General features: G+C 33.8%; 1 protein-coding gene across 5 annotated transcripts in view; it reads right to left on the reverse strand.

The window, feature by feature from the left end:
* Window positions 1-2,000: 2,000 nt before the first annotated feature.
* ATP11A (ATPase phospholipid transporting 11A) overlaps window positions 2,001-18,142 on the reverse strand; it is a 170,492-nt gene continuing 154,350 nt past the window's right edge. The window contains exons 26-30 of one of the 5 annotated variants that reach the window (XM_039359715.1): window positions 14,961-15,026; window positions 14,063-14,166; window positions 12,723-12,888; window positions 8,451-8,555; window positions 6,038-6,175 (exon numbers count right to left, since the gene is read on the reverse strand). In XM_039359715.1, coding sequence (XP_039215649.1) covers window positions 8,466-8,555; window positions 12,723-12,888; window positions 14,063-14,166; window positions 14,961-15,026 — 426 coding nt within the window. In that variant the 3' untranslated portion in view covers window positions 6,038-6,175; window positions 8,451-8,465. Of the gene's footprint in view, window positions 6,176-8,220; window positions 10,278-12,722; window positions 12,889-14,062; window positions 14,167-14,960; window positions 15,027-18,142 lie in introns of those variants that run through there. The other 4 variants (XM_039359717.1, XM_039359713.1, XM_039359714.1 and 1 more) reach the window with 4 other exon arrangements.

Raw genomic sequence — 18,142 nt, forward strand, 5'->3', positions numbered from 1 at the left:
AACCCCAATCAATGATTACCTTGTGCAGGATCTACTAAATGTTCAGGGTGGAGTTGTGTGTGTGATTACACTGGAAAAGGTTATCCAGGACGTAATGGTATTACCCAATTTAAAAGAATATATGGAACTAATACGATGAAGTTGGAAATCACTAAGAACCATCCTGATATACCGTATATGCTGGTGTATAAGGTGACTTCCACGAGCGCTAAAATCGGCGCCAAAGACGGGTGTCGTCTTATACGCCGGAAATACTGGTAGTTTCCAGCATATAAGACGACGTTCTAGGAATGCGGCTCAGCGATAAAGATGGGGGTCATCTTATACGCCGGGTCGCCTTGTACGCCAGCATATACGGTAGTAAGTTATGGATCTGGGATAGACGGAACAGGAACAGATCCATCAACCTATATCACTATAAAGAAAGAAAAGATATTAGCTAAGGAAGGAGGGGTATGTGGGAAGTTTAATTCAATGAACTGTTGCTTACAAATAGATGAAACAGGTGCAACGGTGAAGCAATTAACCACTGAAATGAGACAACTTGTACATGTTCCAGTCCAGAGTTGGACTGGTCTTCTAGATGAAGGGGGAATTTTGAGAGGAATCTTTCACAATTGGAAATAAGAATTATTCATGGTGGGCATATTATTAGGAATGTGTTTGCCCTGCCTAATTCCTATGATTAAAAATTTAGTCCATAAAACTATAACCAGTATAATGGATGGCATCAAACGGGAGGAAAAGATACAGACACTGTTAGCTTTTAAGGAAATTAAAAACAAGGTAGACATAACAGAATAATCACAAAGAAGAGATTGAAATTAATTTAAGAAGATTCTAAAATTTTATTAGGTATGCAAAGAAAAAGGGTGGATCTGTTAGGAATAAAATTTTAGAATAAAAAGTAAAGTTAAGTGACACGTACTCTGTAAAATTTCTACACGTAGACTGCAAGATTTCTACACAATTTCTACATGTACACGTACCTTGTAAGAGTTCCGCACGTAGGCTATAGGATTTCCACACCGAGCTGTAGGATTTCATGATAAAGTACATATAAGGGAATAGGTGAAGCAAAATGGTAAGGGGCAGGGATAATATATTTGGTTTAGGCGGCTCTGATAAAATTGTAAGAGGAGGGGCCAAGGCGTCGGGATAAAATGTATATAATGTGTGTTTTCGCTGTGACTAGGTGTGGCTCAAATATTTATTTGGAGTCCACCATGCTTTGCAAACTGTTGTAGTCAATAAATCTCTGTCTAATTTCAACTTGCTGTTTGGTGTTATTCAGTGGGCTAGAATTTCTACCAACAGTGACTTATGACCATTTCTCAAAGGTATGACCTTTGCAGCATCCCCATGGTCATGTGATCAAAATTCAGATGCTTGGCAACTGGTTCATATTTATGACCATTTCTGTGTTCCAACGTTATGTGATCTCCTTTTGCAAATTTCTGACAAGCAAAGTCAACGGGGGAAGCCAGATTCACTTAACAACTGGGCTAACTTATCAATTACAGTGATTCACTTAACAACTGAGACAAGAAATTCATTTAACAGAAGTCTCACTTAATAACAGTCTCAACTGTGGTCATAAGTCGAGGACTACCTGAAATAGTTATGCTCCTAACAGTAGCAGTTTTATGAATGGCCAAAAATAATTGCTTCAAAAAAATTAAGTTGGCAATTTCAATTCCCATATTCAATTTTTATTTTTCATCTTTTGTAGGTATGAAGGGGTTTTTTTTTAAAGTGAAGCTTTCTTTCCTCCCTACAGTGCAAATCAAGACACGGTAACTTTAGTTATTGCTAATTTTAAAAAGCAAAACTAGCAAAACAATCATGTTCCTTTACTAGTCACTGAAAAAATCATGCTTGATCAGGTGTTTTTACCTTCTGAAAGTACCTCTATTTTTTCTGCACTAATAGTAAAAAAAGACAATAGTAAAATCTGATTATGTATAAAAGTATTCAGCATAAGACTGGTACACAATACACCAAAACAAATATGTAAATTTTATTTTATTGCAAGCAGATTTAAACATCTACTGCTTTATATAGAATCTACAGAAAGTCCCAAAATATGGATATAAAGAATTCATGTTATCTACAGAAATGAAAGTTTAAAAACAGCACAGAAAATAAACTTTACATCAATGCACATATATATTATATTTATATATATTTATATATATCATCTTAATAATTGAGACTGCTTTGAACCTTTTAATTAAGTATTATAGATTAACAGAGATTTTAAAGGCTGAATTATCAGGCAAGTGAACTTATCACTGTACCATTTACAAATACATGTCAGTATTTAGTGCTGATGACTATAGATATTTTAATGATTAATGTTCTAATAACTATGTTCCGCTTTTCCCAAGAGCATCTTCTGCCAATTCTACTTTGCAATATAGGTTGAAAGATTATTGAGAACAGTTAGCACATCACAGAATTTCAGATATACTTAAAATTCTGTATAGTTTTGACAAAGGTAAAGCTATAGAAACTGATGTGTGCAATTATACAATGTACAATCATACACAGAATTCTTTTATAATACTTTTGACAATATTTCATTAAAGCTTTTTGACATCTTATGGATATCACAATGTGTAATTTCCTTTGATTCTTGCATTATATGTGTAATAAACAAGTTGATGCAATCAGGTGATTAAATGGTTTTGTTTTTATGTCAAGTAGTTGTACAAAATAATAGACATAAATAACCAGAAAAATTGGTAGCACTGACTTGGGGAGGGAATAATACAAAATGAAGTATTCTCTCTTCTTAGATTTTCATCAGTTTTGATTAATTTTATTGATTATTTATTGCTACTCATTTGTAATATTTAATTATGGGGTATAATGCACAGTGAATAGAAATGAACCACAGCTATAAATAATATTTCTGTAATTTCCTTTGCTCCCACTCAGATCAAAAAAGGTTTCCATTACCAAATGTGGTGCAAGCATAGAATTGAATCAATAACCAGTCTAGTTTTTCAGATCTTCAAGGTAAGAAGTAATGACTGAATATCTCATTTATTTTGTAGAATTCAATACTGGGTGTACCAGTGTACATATATTGAGATTTTATGCATAAAGTTTGAGCAAGGGGTTGGACTAGAAGATCTCAAAGGTCCCTTCTGACTGAGGTCTCTGCACTTGAATTCTACACATATGTCTATTATAGAAAGGCAGTGAAAAAAAAATTGAAGTTAATACTTATATATCTTTTCCTTTTGTCATTTTCCTAAAATATTTTTAAAAACTAAATGAAGCTATCAAACTCAAAACTGTTCCTAACTTAATATAATGAATGGAATCCCAGATTCAATCATTATAGGAGGCCTATTGAGTTTAATGTTAAAAACTGGTTTAGTCTAAGATCAGCTCCTAGAAAGGGGCGGTCAAAAAAGTCACAAAAAAAGTCAAGAAAGTATCAGCCACGGCCAGATTAAAGCCCTGCCTCTTTTTATGTGGATGATAAAAGGGGGGAGGGTTTTGATTGTTCAGTCTCGGGTACTATTTGCCCTTTTTTTGACACGCACATACACTCTCACACATATATACACTGGCAGATTTCCCTTGAACTCAGTGGTAAAAGATGTTTTAATATTTTTTTTTCTCCACAACTAACATTAAATGTTTCAGCCTGTAATTTTTTTTAAGGAAACGGCTGAGATACAACAACGTTGCTATAAGATCTTTCTTAAGAATGCAGGGCAGGAATGCAGCATTTTTAATAATCCCATAAGAGTCTTCCCATTTAAGGCTAATGGATGGAAATGAAAACGTAACGGAGCAAATGACACAAAGTTTTATGGAACAATACAAAATAATGGTGGCAGAATTCCTTGTAAGACTGTCTATTTACAAGCAAAAGCAAATAAAAATCAGCAGCTTTGGATGAAACCTATGTCTAATATTAACATTCATCAAAGTTCCTACAATCTCAGTTCCATTATAAGCTAAATTCTAGAGCTCCAAAAACTCATATATATAAAAAAATTCCTCTAAAACATATACTTAAAAATAGAATTGATATATTAACAAATGTATGCATAAATCAGATATATAAAGAGCTTCAGTATTGAAAAATATTTCATTGCAGAGGCATTTTTTAGATTTCTAAAAAAATACATTAAAAATAATTTTGCTAATTATACCCAGAGATTTATCACTAGCACAGGTATAAAATCAATACCCACATCAAGTTGATTTTCTTTTGAATAAGAAATATTTATATATGTACAATTTACAACCAGTGTTTTATGTAGGGGACTTTTCTACCCAACCTTCAAGTATGCAGTGTCAAATAAATATATAATATTAAATGTATTTTAAGTGTGTTAGCAACACCAGAAATGGAAATTGCTTGCATCTTAAAATTATCAAAATGCTATGATATGGGGAACTGTATGGAATGAGAAAACATAAAAATGATAACATTCATTGGTGGTTGTTCCTCACATGATGATGCAAAAATGATGAGATATTATGTTGTGACATTACAACACAAGATCTATTTATTACAACACAACATTGTCATGTGTAGGTAGATAAGGGGTGACATTTGTGTTATGATATTTGTTTTCCTCACTTGCCCCATCTTGCTTGCTCCACCAGACTTGGACTCCTGTGAACAATCCAGATTCATTTTTCTTCATAGTCTTTGGTATAATGCATATTTCACATATTGCCTTTTAAAATATCTGTTGTCCCTATCTCTGCTCAGGAAGTTAACAGGGAATTTGCACAAACAGCAATGTTAGTTTCTGTAATCTATAAGCCTTTTTTATAATCTAAATAAAATACTGGAAGAAAAATTAAACCAAGCTGGTATATGTTTGCTGTTATTAAAATCAATAGAAAGCAAACTAGAGTCACAAGTGGTGGTTCTCACAAGCTGTCTGTTGAAAATGACGAGCCTGTATATAAAAGCTTTTTTTTCCCCCTTGAAGTCTGATTGACTCCCTATTTAAATAATGGGAAAACACCATGTGGTGGTGCTAGCTAACACACAGAGTCAGTTAATACCATAAAATTTCTTGTTAGTGTTGATTCCCCTTCTACTTGTAAGATCAAATTAAAAGTAAAACAAGAAAATACTTGCTTTAATAATAATTTGTTAAATAATCAATTGTTTGTTTTTCTTAATTAAAATAAGACCACAGACTAGCAGAACACTTCCTAATATACTACTTTAGAGTTACTAACTGGTTTGTTTATTACTACAATCTCCTATGGCTGAATTTAAAGGTTCAATAATTACTTTCAGTCTAATTGCTGTACTGGCCACATCACACATTTGATAGCCAGACTGACTTCTTAAGGATTATACTACATATACTTTAAAACATTGGTCTTTAGCCCCCCAAAAAAGAATATTTTGAAATAACATATAATCCTATACTGACAATACAAAGATACTAGAATCTGTTTTTGAGTGCTGATTTGCACAGCAGAAACACCCACAGAAAAAGCAAAGAAAGGACAGACTGTCAGAAGCAGCATTAGTGAATATACTTGCTGACTGCACATCCAAAAGTATTATTTATGACTGACCATTTTTCAAAATTCATATCCAGAGATAGTCACTAATCAAAGCAGGGCCCATCAAACAAATAAAAAGGGATGATGGAGGTAATACACACAGTTTTTGACTGACAAGAATGAAAATAGCATTAGAACTATTTCCACAGTACCAGACTATGCACATAACCTATTGTTTCAATAGTTCAAAAACATAAAAAAGACCAATACTCCTGGTTTTGTAGCAGGCGCTCTTGACTCAGCTTGTCAGGATCTTACACGTGGCAGCAAAAGTCACGTTTTCTGGTTTGCAGGTGGGCTGGGGTGGGAGCTGCTGTAGTTCTTAAAGGCTTGAGTTGGTGATCTGTCACAGAGATGTTTCAAAACCTGCACTTTGGTGATAGTACGGTGTGCTGGAATTGCAACGCTTGGAATAGTTGGAATATGCAAAGATAGATGGGAGCATCGAATAATCATAGTTTTCCCAGCGTGTGAACATTATTTTTTTAGAATGAGAACGAGAACTTTTGGCTGAGGACTTCTTGCATTCATTACTTCGGTATCTTGATCTCTTCAAAGAGGCAAGGGGTGTGAATTCTGAAATAGGGTCCTGATCATGGCCTGATGTTTTCTGCCAAAAAATCAAAAGGAATGTATATATTTTTAATAATCACAACTGAAATTAAGTACTACTATCTAAAAGTGACAATATGGCCAAATGGCTACACAATTAACCACTTTTTATACAGTATCTTACATGATCCTGCATAATCATGACATATTGAAATGACTGAAATTGCAGATAGTTTTCTTCAATTTCAACAGAGAAAAATTATGTGGATATTTTCATGTAAGAATTAACTTGTCGTTATAGCCAAAACTACAAAGGCAAATTCCAACCTCCTGATTTTTGAGCCACGGCTAGAAAATTCAGGATATTGGAATACGTACACTTGGAAAAAGCCATGGCTGGCAAACAGTGCTCTAAGTTCTACCTATTACAGTGATACCAGATTTGGTTGCAATCCTGAAAGTCTGAGAACAGAAACTCATTTATTCAGGAGTCTGATCTGTCACAAAGCCTTAATTTGTGTTTTCCTGCAGCTTTGGGGTTCAAGGAGTGAAACTACAGTAACTGTATCTCTCTCAAATATTATCCTTTGTATAAAGCATCATGCTGGGTAGCGGGATCCAGTGGCTAAAATCAGAGTGATTTTTATTATCATATGACTAGCAGTTGCTCTAATTACAATCTGAAAAATAATCTTTGTTTTTAGCATTTCTTCCATCTGATTGTTCCCATCTCCTGTCTGAGCAATGTGATAATGCTTTATGAGCTACAGTGGATTGCCAGTGACAGATTTATTTTATAGAAAACACAAATTAATCACTTAACTTAAAGTGCTCCCTCAAATGATAACCAATTCTATTGAATTAAGGGAAGAACATCTTACGTATACTCATTCTGTGGAATGATCTTCCCCCAAACTAATTTATCTGACATTTTGGTGGATTTTCATCATCAGATAGGCTATTTAATGTTACAAATGTTTCTACTGTATATTCTATCTCAAAATATAAATTATTTTTAAAAATAAAAAAATTGCACGCTTTTTCTCTGATAATTTAGCTTTTCTACATATTTTATAACTGCTAAAAAACAAAAATGCTATATTTCTTTGTCATGCTGTGGGAAATGAAAGCTCTATTTTTTTCCAAATCTAAATTTCCAGATGCAGATATCAAACCAGATTAGACTACTTTCAAATGAAAAAGAGTAAGGTCAGGTCATTTTAGAAACTCTGTTTTGGGCTACTAGAATAGCACAATAACTTCACTGTCACTTTGAATGTACACTAATCGGCATACATTAAAATGAAATTTCATTGCATTCAGCTCTCAAAGCACTTCAAGTTATCTCCATCCCTAATTTGCAGGGAAAGATTTAAGGTTGCACAAATATCTGAAGGAGTGATTCACAAAGCAGTAGGGAACAGCTTTAGCAGCTGTTCCTGACTGTCTAAAGGCAAAGAACATGCACAATTGCTTCTCCTTAGTAGTGATCCCAAAGGTGGGATTATCTGTATGGGAACAGTTAGTGACAGCTGTTAAAGAAGCTATATAAGCCATCCAAGAAGATATGGCTGCTTTAAAGCATCAGGAAGAGCTACTTCATTCATGCTAATTTGCTTTGGGAAATTTTCTTCCGAATGTTTCACACAACCTTGGATATGTTTATCTTTCCAAGTGCTTCTTTGCACATTATAATCTATGCAATAAAACGTGTGTGAAATTGTATTTCTGCTTCTTGTTCCTTGTTTATAATGTGTGAAAATATGTCTTAAAGAAATTGATTTATTCGGAACTGCATACTCCTGTGCACCTATAATGTTAATCCAAGTGCTTTGAAGTCTGTAGCTGTTGCTTATATACATGTTTGGAGATTTAAGATGAACACTGGTACCTATGAGATTTGTTTCATCATGTTAGGTACAGCCAATGTTACAGAATGGCAGCATTCACTATATATGGAAGTTTTACACAAAATATATGGGACAAAGTTCTTTGACTCATCTTACAGTCGTTTGAATACCATATTTGATTAAACTGCAAGTGTTCGTGCAACCTTATTAAAATCAGTGAAAAAATAAAACAAATTAGCTTGTTTTTAAATTATTTTTTTTTCAAAATACATGCACACACATGCTCCCACACACAACATTCTATTATTATAAACTTACCTGTATGGTGAACTAATGAAAAACAGACTATAATACTCAGAATAGAAGAATCAGACTTAAATTGGAAAAATATAGCAAAAACTCTGGAGGAAATGGCTTTGTCTTTGAAAATATCACAGCACACTAATAGAAATTACCTAATGATACCACGGTCAATGCTGTTACCTATCAGTGATCTAATTATGTCTCGGAAGCAGAAAGGGTTCCTTCAAGGAGAGGGTCATCGTTGTTCATCAAAGCATTTAGAGTTGATTTATGTTTCAAACTCCTCTGCAAGGATGAGGAAAAACACTGAAACTATACAATAGGTCCAATATGAACATCTTAAGAGGAGCATGTAAATAATGTTAGGATAGCTTATGTATGCAAAAATCTTTAAATCCTGCTAATGAAAACCTGACAGGTTGAGGAAAAAACATCAAGAAATAACTTTTTTATCATAATTAGAATTCAGTGGTTTTATATTCTTTCATAAAATGGTTTCATAATTTTTTTTTATTTTCTAGTTTTAGGTTTGTAGTGGATATTAGTCATGAACTTCAGAAGATAGTAACTGATCTATATTCAAATATATAGTGATTCAGCATCAACCATCACCATTCCTGCTGAAATTAGGTCTGACTAAAAATTGTCCCCTTGCAACTGAGACTGCGTTTCTGGAAAAACCTGTGATACCTTTAAATGGAAGGATAATACCGATCATGCAAAAGATAGAATGAAGACACCCATAGGCCACATGCAGAAAAGTAGTTATAGATTTATATCCTGTCCAGAAGTCCAAATCTGACTTTTATTTTCATATTTAATGCTTGCTTTTTACTTCTATTTTAATCAAAAAGAAAATTTGAATTAAAGGAATAATATTTTGCTTATAGCAAAAGACTAATGTTTGAAGAAAAGCTTAAGTAGAAATGAAGATACATTAATACCCATCTTGTAAAACCAGAATAATTATATATAGCAGAATAAATGAGATAAATGCGTAGTTGTCAGAAAAAGATACAAGTTAGAAGAAATTCTAATTAGCTTTATGTAATTGTCTAGAATTATCATAGGAAATAGGATTTGGCTAATAATTTACCAAAAGAAAAAGATTCCTCCAAAGCTTTTGCTTCATTGATTTAATAGCCCAATGCAGTTTGTCATATACGCTTTATTAAGCCATGGAAACAAAACACCAAAAAAGAAAAGAAAAGGAAAAAAAGAGACAATCTTCCTCTTTCAAGTTTAGATGTTAAGAATAAATGTTTCTTGCTTACCACTCAGAAGTTGAACAACATAAAAACTGTAATGAACTTGGAAAAAAAGATCAGACTTATACTATCAAAATGGAAAGTGAAAAGTGAAAGAATATCTATATGAAATACAGGCCAAACATAAAGTATAGAGATTCCTGATCCTACTTTCTTAGCATCGTCTCCCATCACCGAAACACCTGGATGTTTGAAAAAAGTGGATCTTTTAATAAATGAGAGATGCTATCATGCAAGAGCCAAAACATTTTGAATCATTTTCAAAGTCAGCATTCTTTGAATCCATAGATTTAGACAGACATGTTCATATAATGGCAATTATGGTTCACGGTTACAAATGAACAATGGCATTCAGGAATTCCCATCACATCTATGCTTAGCAATTGTGGATACTATTTAAATTACTAAAAAAGAATAAACACAACAGGGATATTATATTATTTATATACAATGATAAAGAATACATGCATACAGTTACATATATTGTTCGCTTGGAAATGCAAAGAAAAAATCTATAAAAATATTGTAATTGTTGTTTAATGTTCCATTAGAAAGATGAATTATGACTGATATGTTGTGGTTCTGAATGCACTTTCTAACATCCTCTCAATGATATGACCACACATGCAGAAAGGCAGGAAAAAAATCACCTTTTGCTCCATTAGAAACTTAGACTGCTTGAAGTCTGAGAAAGCATAAAGATGGTAGACTGCTCAACAGAAAGGCACTGGTGTTTAGTCTGATTTCCCAAGAAGATTGATGGTAGTACCCGTGTACATCATTTTTAGTTTAAAGCAAGGTAGCAGTTATTTAGAAAAAGCAGTATGGAAGACAGGAGTGTATTGAGAGTGGGAAAAGAAGAAACACAAGGAATAAATCTGATTAAATCCCAAAGGCTTACAAAGAAACAATGACAAGGTAATGCATATAGAAAGGTGCACATTCAAATCAAGGAGAAGTCCCTCAAACTTGTACATCAGACACCTTTATGAACATAGTACAATGTCCTCATTATTACTGTAATCCTATGCACGATGACTCCGCTATACCACTGCATTCATTAGTTCTTTAGGCAAGTGTAACATGCTAAAAAAACAATTCTTGCTTCTTCTACTTACTATTACTGTATTACTACATATTTAATTCATTGTACTGGAGCTCAGTTTCAGTTCTATAATGGCTACTATCATAGGCCATTCAGATTATTTAATGCAATGCAATTTATATAGCATAGTGTGATTTTATTTTTTTCACATGATGTCCTAAAAATAATCTCTAAGCAACAATTTGAAGATAACAAGGCCATTTATTTAAATTTATTCATATAAGTTTGCCATATATTTGAAATATCAACATAGATAAATTGTATTACATTTAAAAAATAGATTATCCTACTGGATACATTGAGCTTAACTGAAAAACCAAGAGTCATAATATATTTTTGCATCACTTTGGCAAACATTGAATAATGTCAGATTCTTTTATCTGTCAGACTATTTAGAGAAATTACTATGTCATTAAATTCATGGGAAAATATATAAATGATGATAAATCTGATGTCAGATTTTGAGATCAGAATGCCTACTTTAGCCTTTCCATTCCTGTCTCCTCCCACTTATGACATTTCAGATTGACTGGAAACTTGGATGTTGAACATCATGCTTTGGAATTCACTGTGCTTTATTGTTTGGAGGATTTCTTCACAATATTGGGGTTTAGGATTTAGTGATCATGGTCTTGAGAACAGATGTTTTCCCAGCATCTGTGGCTGTCATCTTCAGAAACAAAGTAATTGCTAAACAGACCATGGGCAATGGAACAAGGATTTTATAGCCAGACATCCTGACTTCTGATTGATGTTTGGCCAAGCTGGTTTCTGACTGGTGCGAGAAAACTTGCTCAGTTGCCTGAGGTGTGCATAGTTATCCCACACAATCCAAGATAAATGCTTGCTTGGGAATTTCAACAGCATGTAGGAAAGGGAAGGCAGGAATAATGTGTGGACCTGTTTTGGAATGCATTGTTCTACAGTCTTTATTGGAGGTTAGATAAAACATTAGAAGCAATTGGTGTTTTTAATCCTAATTTGGCATACCACTTTATAGATGTTTGAAGTTTAGAGTAGATTTGATTTTTAAAGGGTGATTTAAGAAATAATTAGATTATCAGGGTAACAGATTTTTGATTTTGGGTACAATGCCTTTGACTGCAGTGATACTTCTAGCTTTTGAAGTTATGATACACTGATGTCAAATCCATTCAACCCATCATACATTCAACTCTGTGGCTGTGGATATGTCCATGGAAACAATCACAGCTGTTTGAATTGGTTTACACAATTACAGTAAGGAACCAAAATAGAAATAATTTTATAAATTTTATAGAACATGAATACATAAAGATATAGTCTCTAGCTTATTTCCTGGCAAGCAATGTAAAACTATGTAAACATTTGGATATAATTGGCATAAAATTGAATATAATATCAAAATATGTTACTATAGCCTTTTATATTGCATGACATTAAATATAATCTTTCTAATCTATACTGGAAGGATTTTAGTTGATATCTATAATGGTAATGGCAATTTAATTATTTTAATATTTTGAGAAAAATGAAGATCATTATTAATCATTAATAATAATGTAATTTTATTATCCATTTTCCTTGGAAACAAATACATGCTATTTTTTTTTTAGCTGCTAAAGTGACTGCAGCAAAACATAAGATGCATTTTTCTTTGGAACAATAGTACTTTAAAAAATAAGAAATAGTAGAAAACTCTTTGAAGAGTCTTTTAGTTAAAAGTTTGTTTTGTTCACATTTGGTCTCCATGTAACAAGACTATGGAATACAGTATAAACGTACTCCCTAGTAAATTATATCTATTTATACAAGTTTTTTGATAGAAATACTGGGGATGGATTTTTACAATTTTATATTTCTTCTTAAGATGATTTTTTGTGATTTGTTTGTTGTTGTTATTGTATATTTTTCTTTTCCCAATCATATACATTATATTCCAATCATATGTAAAATAAACTACTATGTAAAATATTACAATAGTTTTATTCTCAATATTTTATTAACTGATTCAATAAAAATTTAAGCAATAAAATCAGAGATATTTAGAAGATATTTAGATAGATATTTTCTGTAAAAATAAGACAGCTAATTTTTTACCTGAATTCTTTCTGTTGCTGTAGGCCATATCTGCTGGCACAGAACCTTTTTCAGCACATCTGGAAGAAGACTAACAATTATAAGCATAATAATGCCCAGCCATGCAGGACCAGTAGATAGCATCTGCAGGAATATGTAGTACATCCTCTGATAGTTGAGGAATGGCCTAATGGATGAAGAGTAAAATACTGTCAGGGGTGGAAGACATGAATTAAAACAATAGTGATTTCAACTTGCATGTTTTTATTATTATATTCCGTCTCCATATTCCTAGACTGGTTAGCTCAAAATACTATGTTTTCACTGGATATTACTGTTCTGCATGGAGATAAATAACTAAAATGACAGTATTTTCTATTAACCTGTCTCTTTAATAGGCGTATTTACATTGGCAGTATAGTCTTCCCTAAGCTAGGAGAAAAATTATTTTGCAAGCAACTTCAGAGAGCCAGTTTGGTCTAGTGGCTAAGTTATAAGGCTAGAAATTAAGAGACTTTGAGTTCTAGAACTCAACAACTCCTTAGGCATGGTAGCTAGCTAAATGATTTTTCGGCTAGTCATTCTCTCAATCCAACTCACAGTGTTGTTGCCTTATTTATAAAAAATAATAAAGGTGGGATTAAAAGAAACTTTTAAAAAACCTTATCTAGATTGGCTACAATCTAGATAAAGAAAATTAATGCAATACACACATAATTCATGTACATTCCATTCCCACACAAAATAATAACATGCTATTTTTGTGTGTATACACTTCTCCCAAGTAAATAAATAGGGTTTTACTGAGACTCAAGCATAGATATTAGAAAGTCCTCTCCCAACTAGATTCTGGAGCTGGGGCTAACAACTAGGACCCCATTAGAACCTAGAAAAATAACAAGAAAAGGGAGTAGAAGCAATTAGAAACTAACTGTGTGTGTGTGTGTGTGTGTGTGTGTGTGTGTTTGTGTGTGTGTGTGTGTGTTTAAGGTGAAACCAGTGGGAGAGGTTATCCAATAGCATGGGATGAGGTATCATCAGTATGCTAATGATACTCAGATTTATATCTCCACCCTGGTCACCTAAAAGATGCCGTAGAGCAGGCATCTCAAACTCGTGACGTCACGTGACATCACGCGACGTATCGGGACTTTTTCCCTATTGCCAGTAATGGGGTGGGCGCGGTTTCAGTGTGACACATCTGGCCCGCGGGCCAGCAGTTTGACATGCCTGCCATAGAGGTTCTGTTCCAGTGTTCAGAGGCTATGAGGGCCTAGATACACAATGTGACCCCTGGATGTCTGAACTTTTACATGCAACAGACAAAGGGATTTAAATATAGATTCACAATGGTTTCTTACCAAATGATCCCTCCCCAGAGAAGAGAAAAGACAATGTAGAAAAGTAGTGATCCCCAGATCACAAAGTGGTTAATCCATGTCCAATAGTGAGTATCCAGTGCAAGCTGTATAGAAAGATACTAATATCAATATTTCAGGGTCTAGAGGAAAGGAGACTATATAAATATTTAGTTGCTTTACGATGGCCTTAACTTGTGGAATCCTGGATTTTTGAGCAATTTGTTCTTAGCTATCTAAACCAAAGTGCTGAAAAGTACTCTTAAGCAATACAATATAGTTGTATATAAATTGCAGCAAATTTTATTAGCAGTTATCAGACTATTTCACCCCCCTACATTTTCTGTTCCAATACCATGTAATTTTTTTTCATTTTAATATCAATTTTATTTTTTCATGAGCCAAAAATGCACTTCCTTACTCAGCTCTCTCTACATCATGTTCCTCAGAAGCTGTAATTGTAAAATTATTTTTTTGTTTACCACTGAGATGGTTATTGATAGTTTCTTCTAAAAGCTCCAAGCATTCAAATCTAATTGGAAGCCAAATACAGAACAGTTCTTAGAAATTCTTTTTATAAAGAGCTGATAAGATGAGGCACTTTATGTAATTAATTTCACTGGCTCTTTTTAAAATTTGCTTGACTTACAGCAGTAACAAGTCTCATTATGACCAATATTACTACCTTGATTTCTAAAAGTTCATCTTCTTAAAGGATTAAATAATCAAAGAGCTCTGACAAATACCACAGCTTTTAGTTTATGAGAGGGAAATCTCTTTTATTACCTTTTCCATGCCATGAATATCTTTATAAACTTTATAAACATTACTTTTTCTTAAATATCTTCCATATCATTTGGATTATAAGAATGTTGTAATTTTGGTGTTTTAGAGATTATACCTTTAATGTAACAGTGAATACCAGTACTGTGAACACCAGTGTTCCAAAGGTCCAGTTTCCAAACATCTATTCAGGAAGGAATAAATAAGTCCTAGGTTAGACATTCCAATAAAGAAAGGGGTTTGGGTTTTTTTTAGAACAGTGCTGTTTATAGGTAGTCTAGGCTTATGGCCACAATTGGGACCAAAATGGCCCAAACAAGGCAATCATGGGAGTAATGCCTGATTTTATAACATTTTTGCCATAGTTGTTAAACAGTCACCGCAGTTGTTAAGTGAATCACACAGTTGTTAAGTGAATCCAGCTTCTCCCCTTGACTTTGTTAGAATTTGGTTGGGAAAGTCGCAAATGATGATCACAGGACCTCTGGACACTGCAATCCTCTTAGATGATGCTGGTTGCTAAGCACCTGAATTTTGATCACATGAACCTGGGCACGCTACAACTCATGTGAGGATTGATAATAAGTCACCTCTTACAGTGCTGTTGAATAAATAAATGGTTGTAAAAGACCAATATGTTCACCTCTAATAGACCAATATGTTGATGGCACACGGGAATTAAACATTCTTTACAGAAAGCCTTGATTTAGTATTTGCAACACATCCTGTATACTAAAACTGAATTCAGCTTTCTAAGACTGAGTCATAATGCTACAGCCAATATGAAGGTACTCCTCAACTTACAACCATTTGTTCAGTGACCGTTTGAAGTTACAACAGCACTGAAAAAAATGACTTATGACCAGTTTTTATATGATTGTTGCAGTAATCCCATGGACATGTGATCAGCATTTAGGCACTTGAGAACTGGCATGAATTTATGACAGTTACAGTGTCCTGGGATCATGTGATAACTCTTGTAACTTCCTAGCTTGATTCTGACAAACAAAGTCAATGGGGGAAGCCAGATTTGCTTAAGGACCGCGTGATTTACTTGACAACTGCAGTGATTCACTTAACAACTGTGCCAAAAAAGGCTGTAAAATGGGGCACAATTCACTTAACAACTGTCGTGCTTAGCAATAGAAATTTTGGGGATCCATTGTTGTCATAAATCAAGGACCATGTGTAAAAGTCAGAAGCCTTAGCAAAATATAGAAATGGAAAAAAAAAAGGATCTCCCGCCTGCTCAACATACAAACATAATCAGTGAATCTGGAATGCTGAGCAACTGATGGAATTTGGGCATGGGGTAGACGATATGCAGCTGTAAAACAGAATAGCTGGAATTGGAAGTTTCAGGTGTGATATAAATAAACATAGTGTTTCAATACTATATTATTTTAGACTTTCATTATATTTAAAATACATTTTATGATTCACACAATTCTGTGTCATGCATCTACAGTATTATGGGGAAGGACGATTGGAAAGACTATGAAAGAAAAGAGCAAATGTCATTTTAATTGGATAGTACATGAATTACGATGTAAAAAGATTTAAATCCTATGCATGCTTATCAAGGAATAAATCCAATAGAATAAAAAACCTCTTACATCCTGCATAAGATTTCACTGTTAATATCAAATGTAAAACAAAATCATCCTTATCATTGGTGGTCATTGGTATCATATTTACTGTATATCTTTCGTTCATGACTTACTCATCTACCTTCTAGTAAAAGTAATTTGAAAATAATTCATAATAACAATAAAACACCTTTAGCTACCAAATGACAGATCCAGAAATGTGTAAGTATAATTCCACTTGCAGAATAGTTAGAAAAATGTTACAATCTCTTCTCCCCCTTGTGGACAACTTCCCACTCTTGAGAGATGAAAACCCCTCAGAGGTATAGTGAAAGGATGTCGATATTTCTAATTTTCCCCTTGAACAAATAAGTTTTAAAATGATAAATACATTTGGGATATTAGATTATTAGTGTATTCCAAAACTTTGTATCAAACAGTGATCAGAATTAGAGATCAACCAACAAAATAGGATTCAAGAGTAAAATTGACATCAAGGTTCTTTTTTCTGAATAAGCAAAATGAGATGAATCAGAGGACTCTTGTTTCCAGTTGCATGTTAATGTTTAATATTTGTAACAAATATTAAAATAGCTTTCTTGATTTTGACATATATTTCCATATTTATGGGAAATATTTAATATTATTAAAAATTGTCCATTTCATAATAATGACCAGGTTAAAATCTGGCATTAAAATGAAAGAGATATAGGTAATTCAGTATCAGATGTTTATATAAATACTGAACATTTTTATAACAATGTTATAATGCCCTGTGCTGTCAATGGCTTTTAATGCCCTGTGCTGTCAATGGCTGCTGCTGAAGGCTGGATCAGTCTGTAATAAAATCACTTGATCCATGACTTAATTGTTGAGGAAAAGACTGATCTGGCATATCACTAAGACCTGGCTGGGGCAAGAGGGCAGGATTTATATAGAGCTTTATGTCTCTACTCCAGGCCCCCAGAGTGATGCTGTAGATATCCTATCCCAGTGTCTGGAGGATTTGGGGGATTGGATGGCGTGAAAAGGGCTCCCACTCAACCCTAGCAAGATAAAGTGGCTGTGGGTATATTTGGACTCCCTGGAGACAAGGTTCTTCCATGGTTCTGATGGAGTTATATTGCCCCAAATAGACCTGGTGCACAATCTGGGGGTTTCTTGGACTTGCTGGAAGAGCAGGTGGCCACCCTGGCTAGAAGGGCCTTTGCACATCTTCGGGTGGTACACCAACTGAGCTCATATCTGGACCAGAAGGCTCTACTCACAGTAAATCTGTGACATGCTTCTACATGGGTTGCCCTTGAGGACCATTCAGAAACTCCAACTGGCACAGAATGGTGCCGCACAGGAAGTAAATAGTGTCAGGTATATGGCAGACATAACACCACTCCTGCATGAGCTACACTGGTTACCAGTCTGTTTCTGGTGCAATTCAAAGTGCTGGTGATTACCTATAAAGCCTTACATGGCTTGGGATACAAAGGTAACACAAATGGCAACTGATTTTGCAGTATATAGATAACCACACTGCCCAATTATACGTTAAAATATGAAGAAAGGATGTTGAAAAAATAGCTAATTATAACTAAAGTAGCATATTATTAATTGGATTTCAATAAACTAGCACAGAATTTTGATATGCATTTATCTGAAAAAGTTATTTCTGTGCATGGAGGAGAAAGAAAAGCAAGCACTTGTGTGGGTTCCA

This window comes from Crotalus tigris, unplaced genomic scaffold, assembly GCF_016545835.1.
Source record: "Crotalus tigris isolate CLP2741 ecotype Arizona unplaced genomic scaffold, ASM1654583v1 scf7180000019116.999743, whole genome shotgun sequence".
Taxonomy (NCBI): domain Eukaryota; kingdom Metazoa; phylum Chordata; class Lepidosauria; order Squamata; family Viperidae; genus Crotalus; species Crotalus tigris.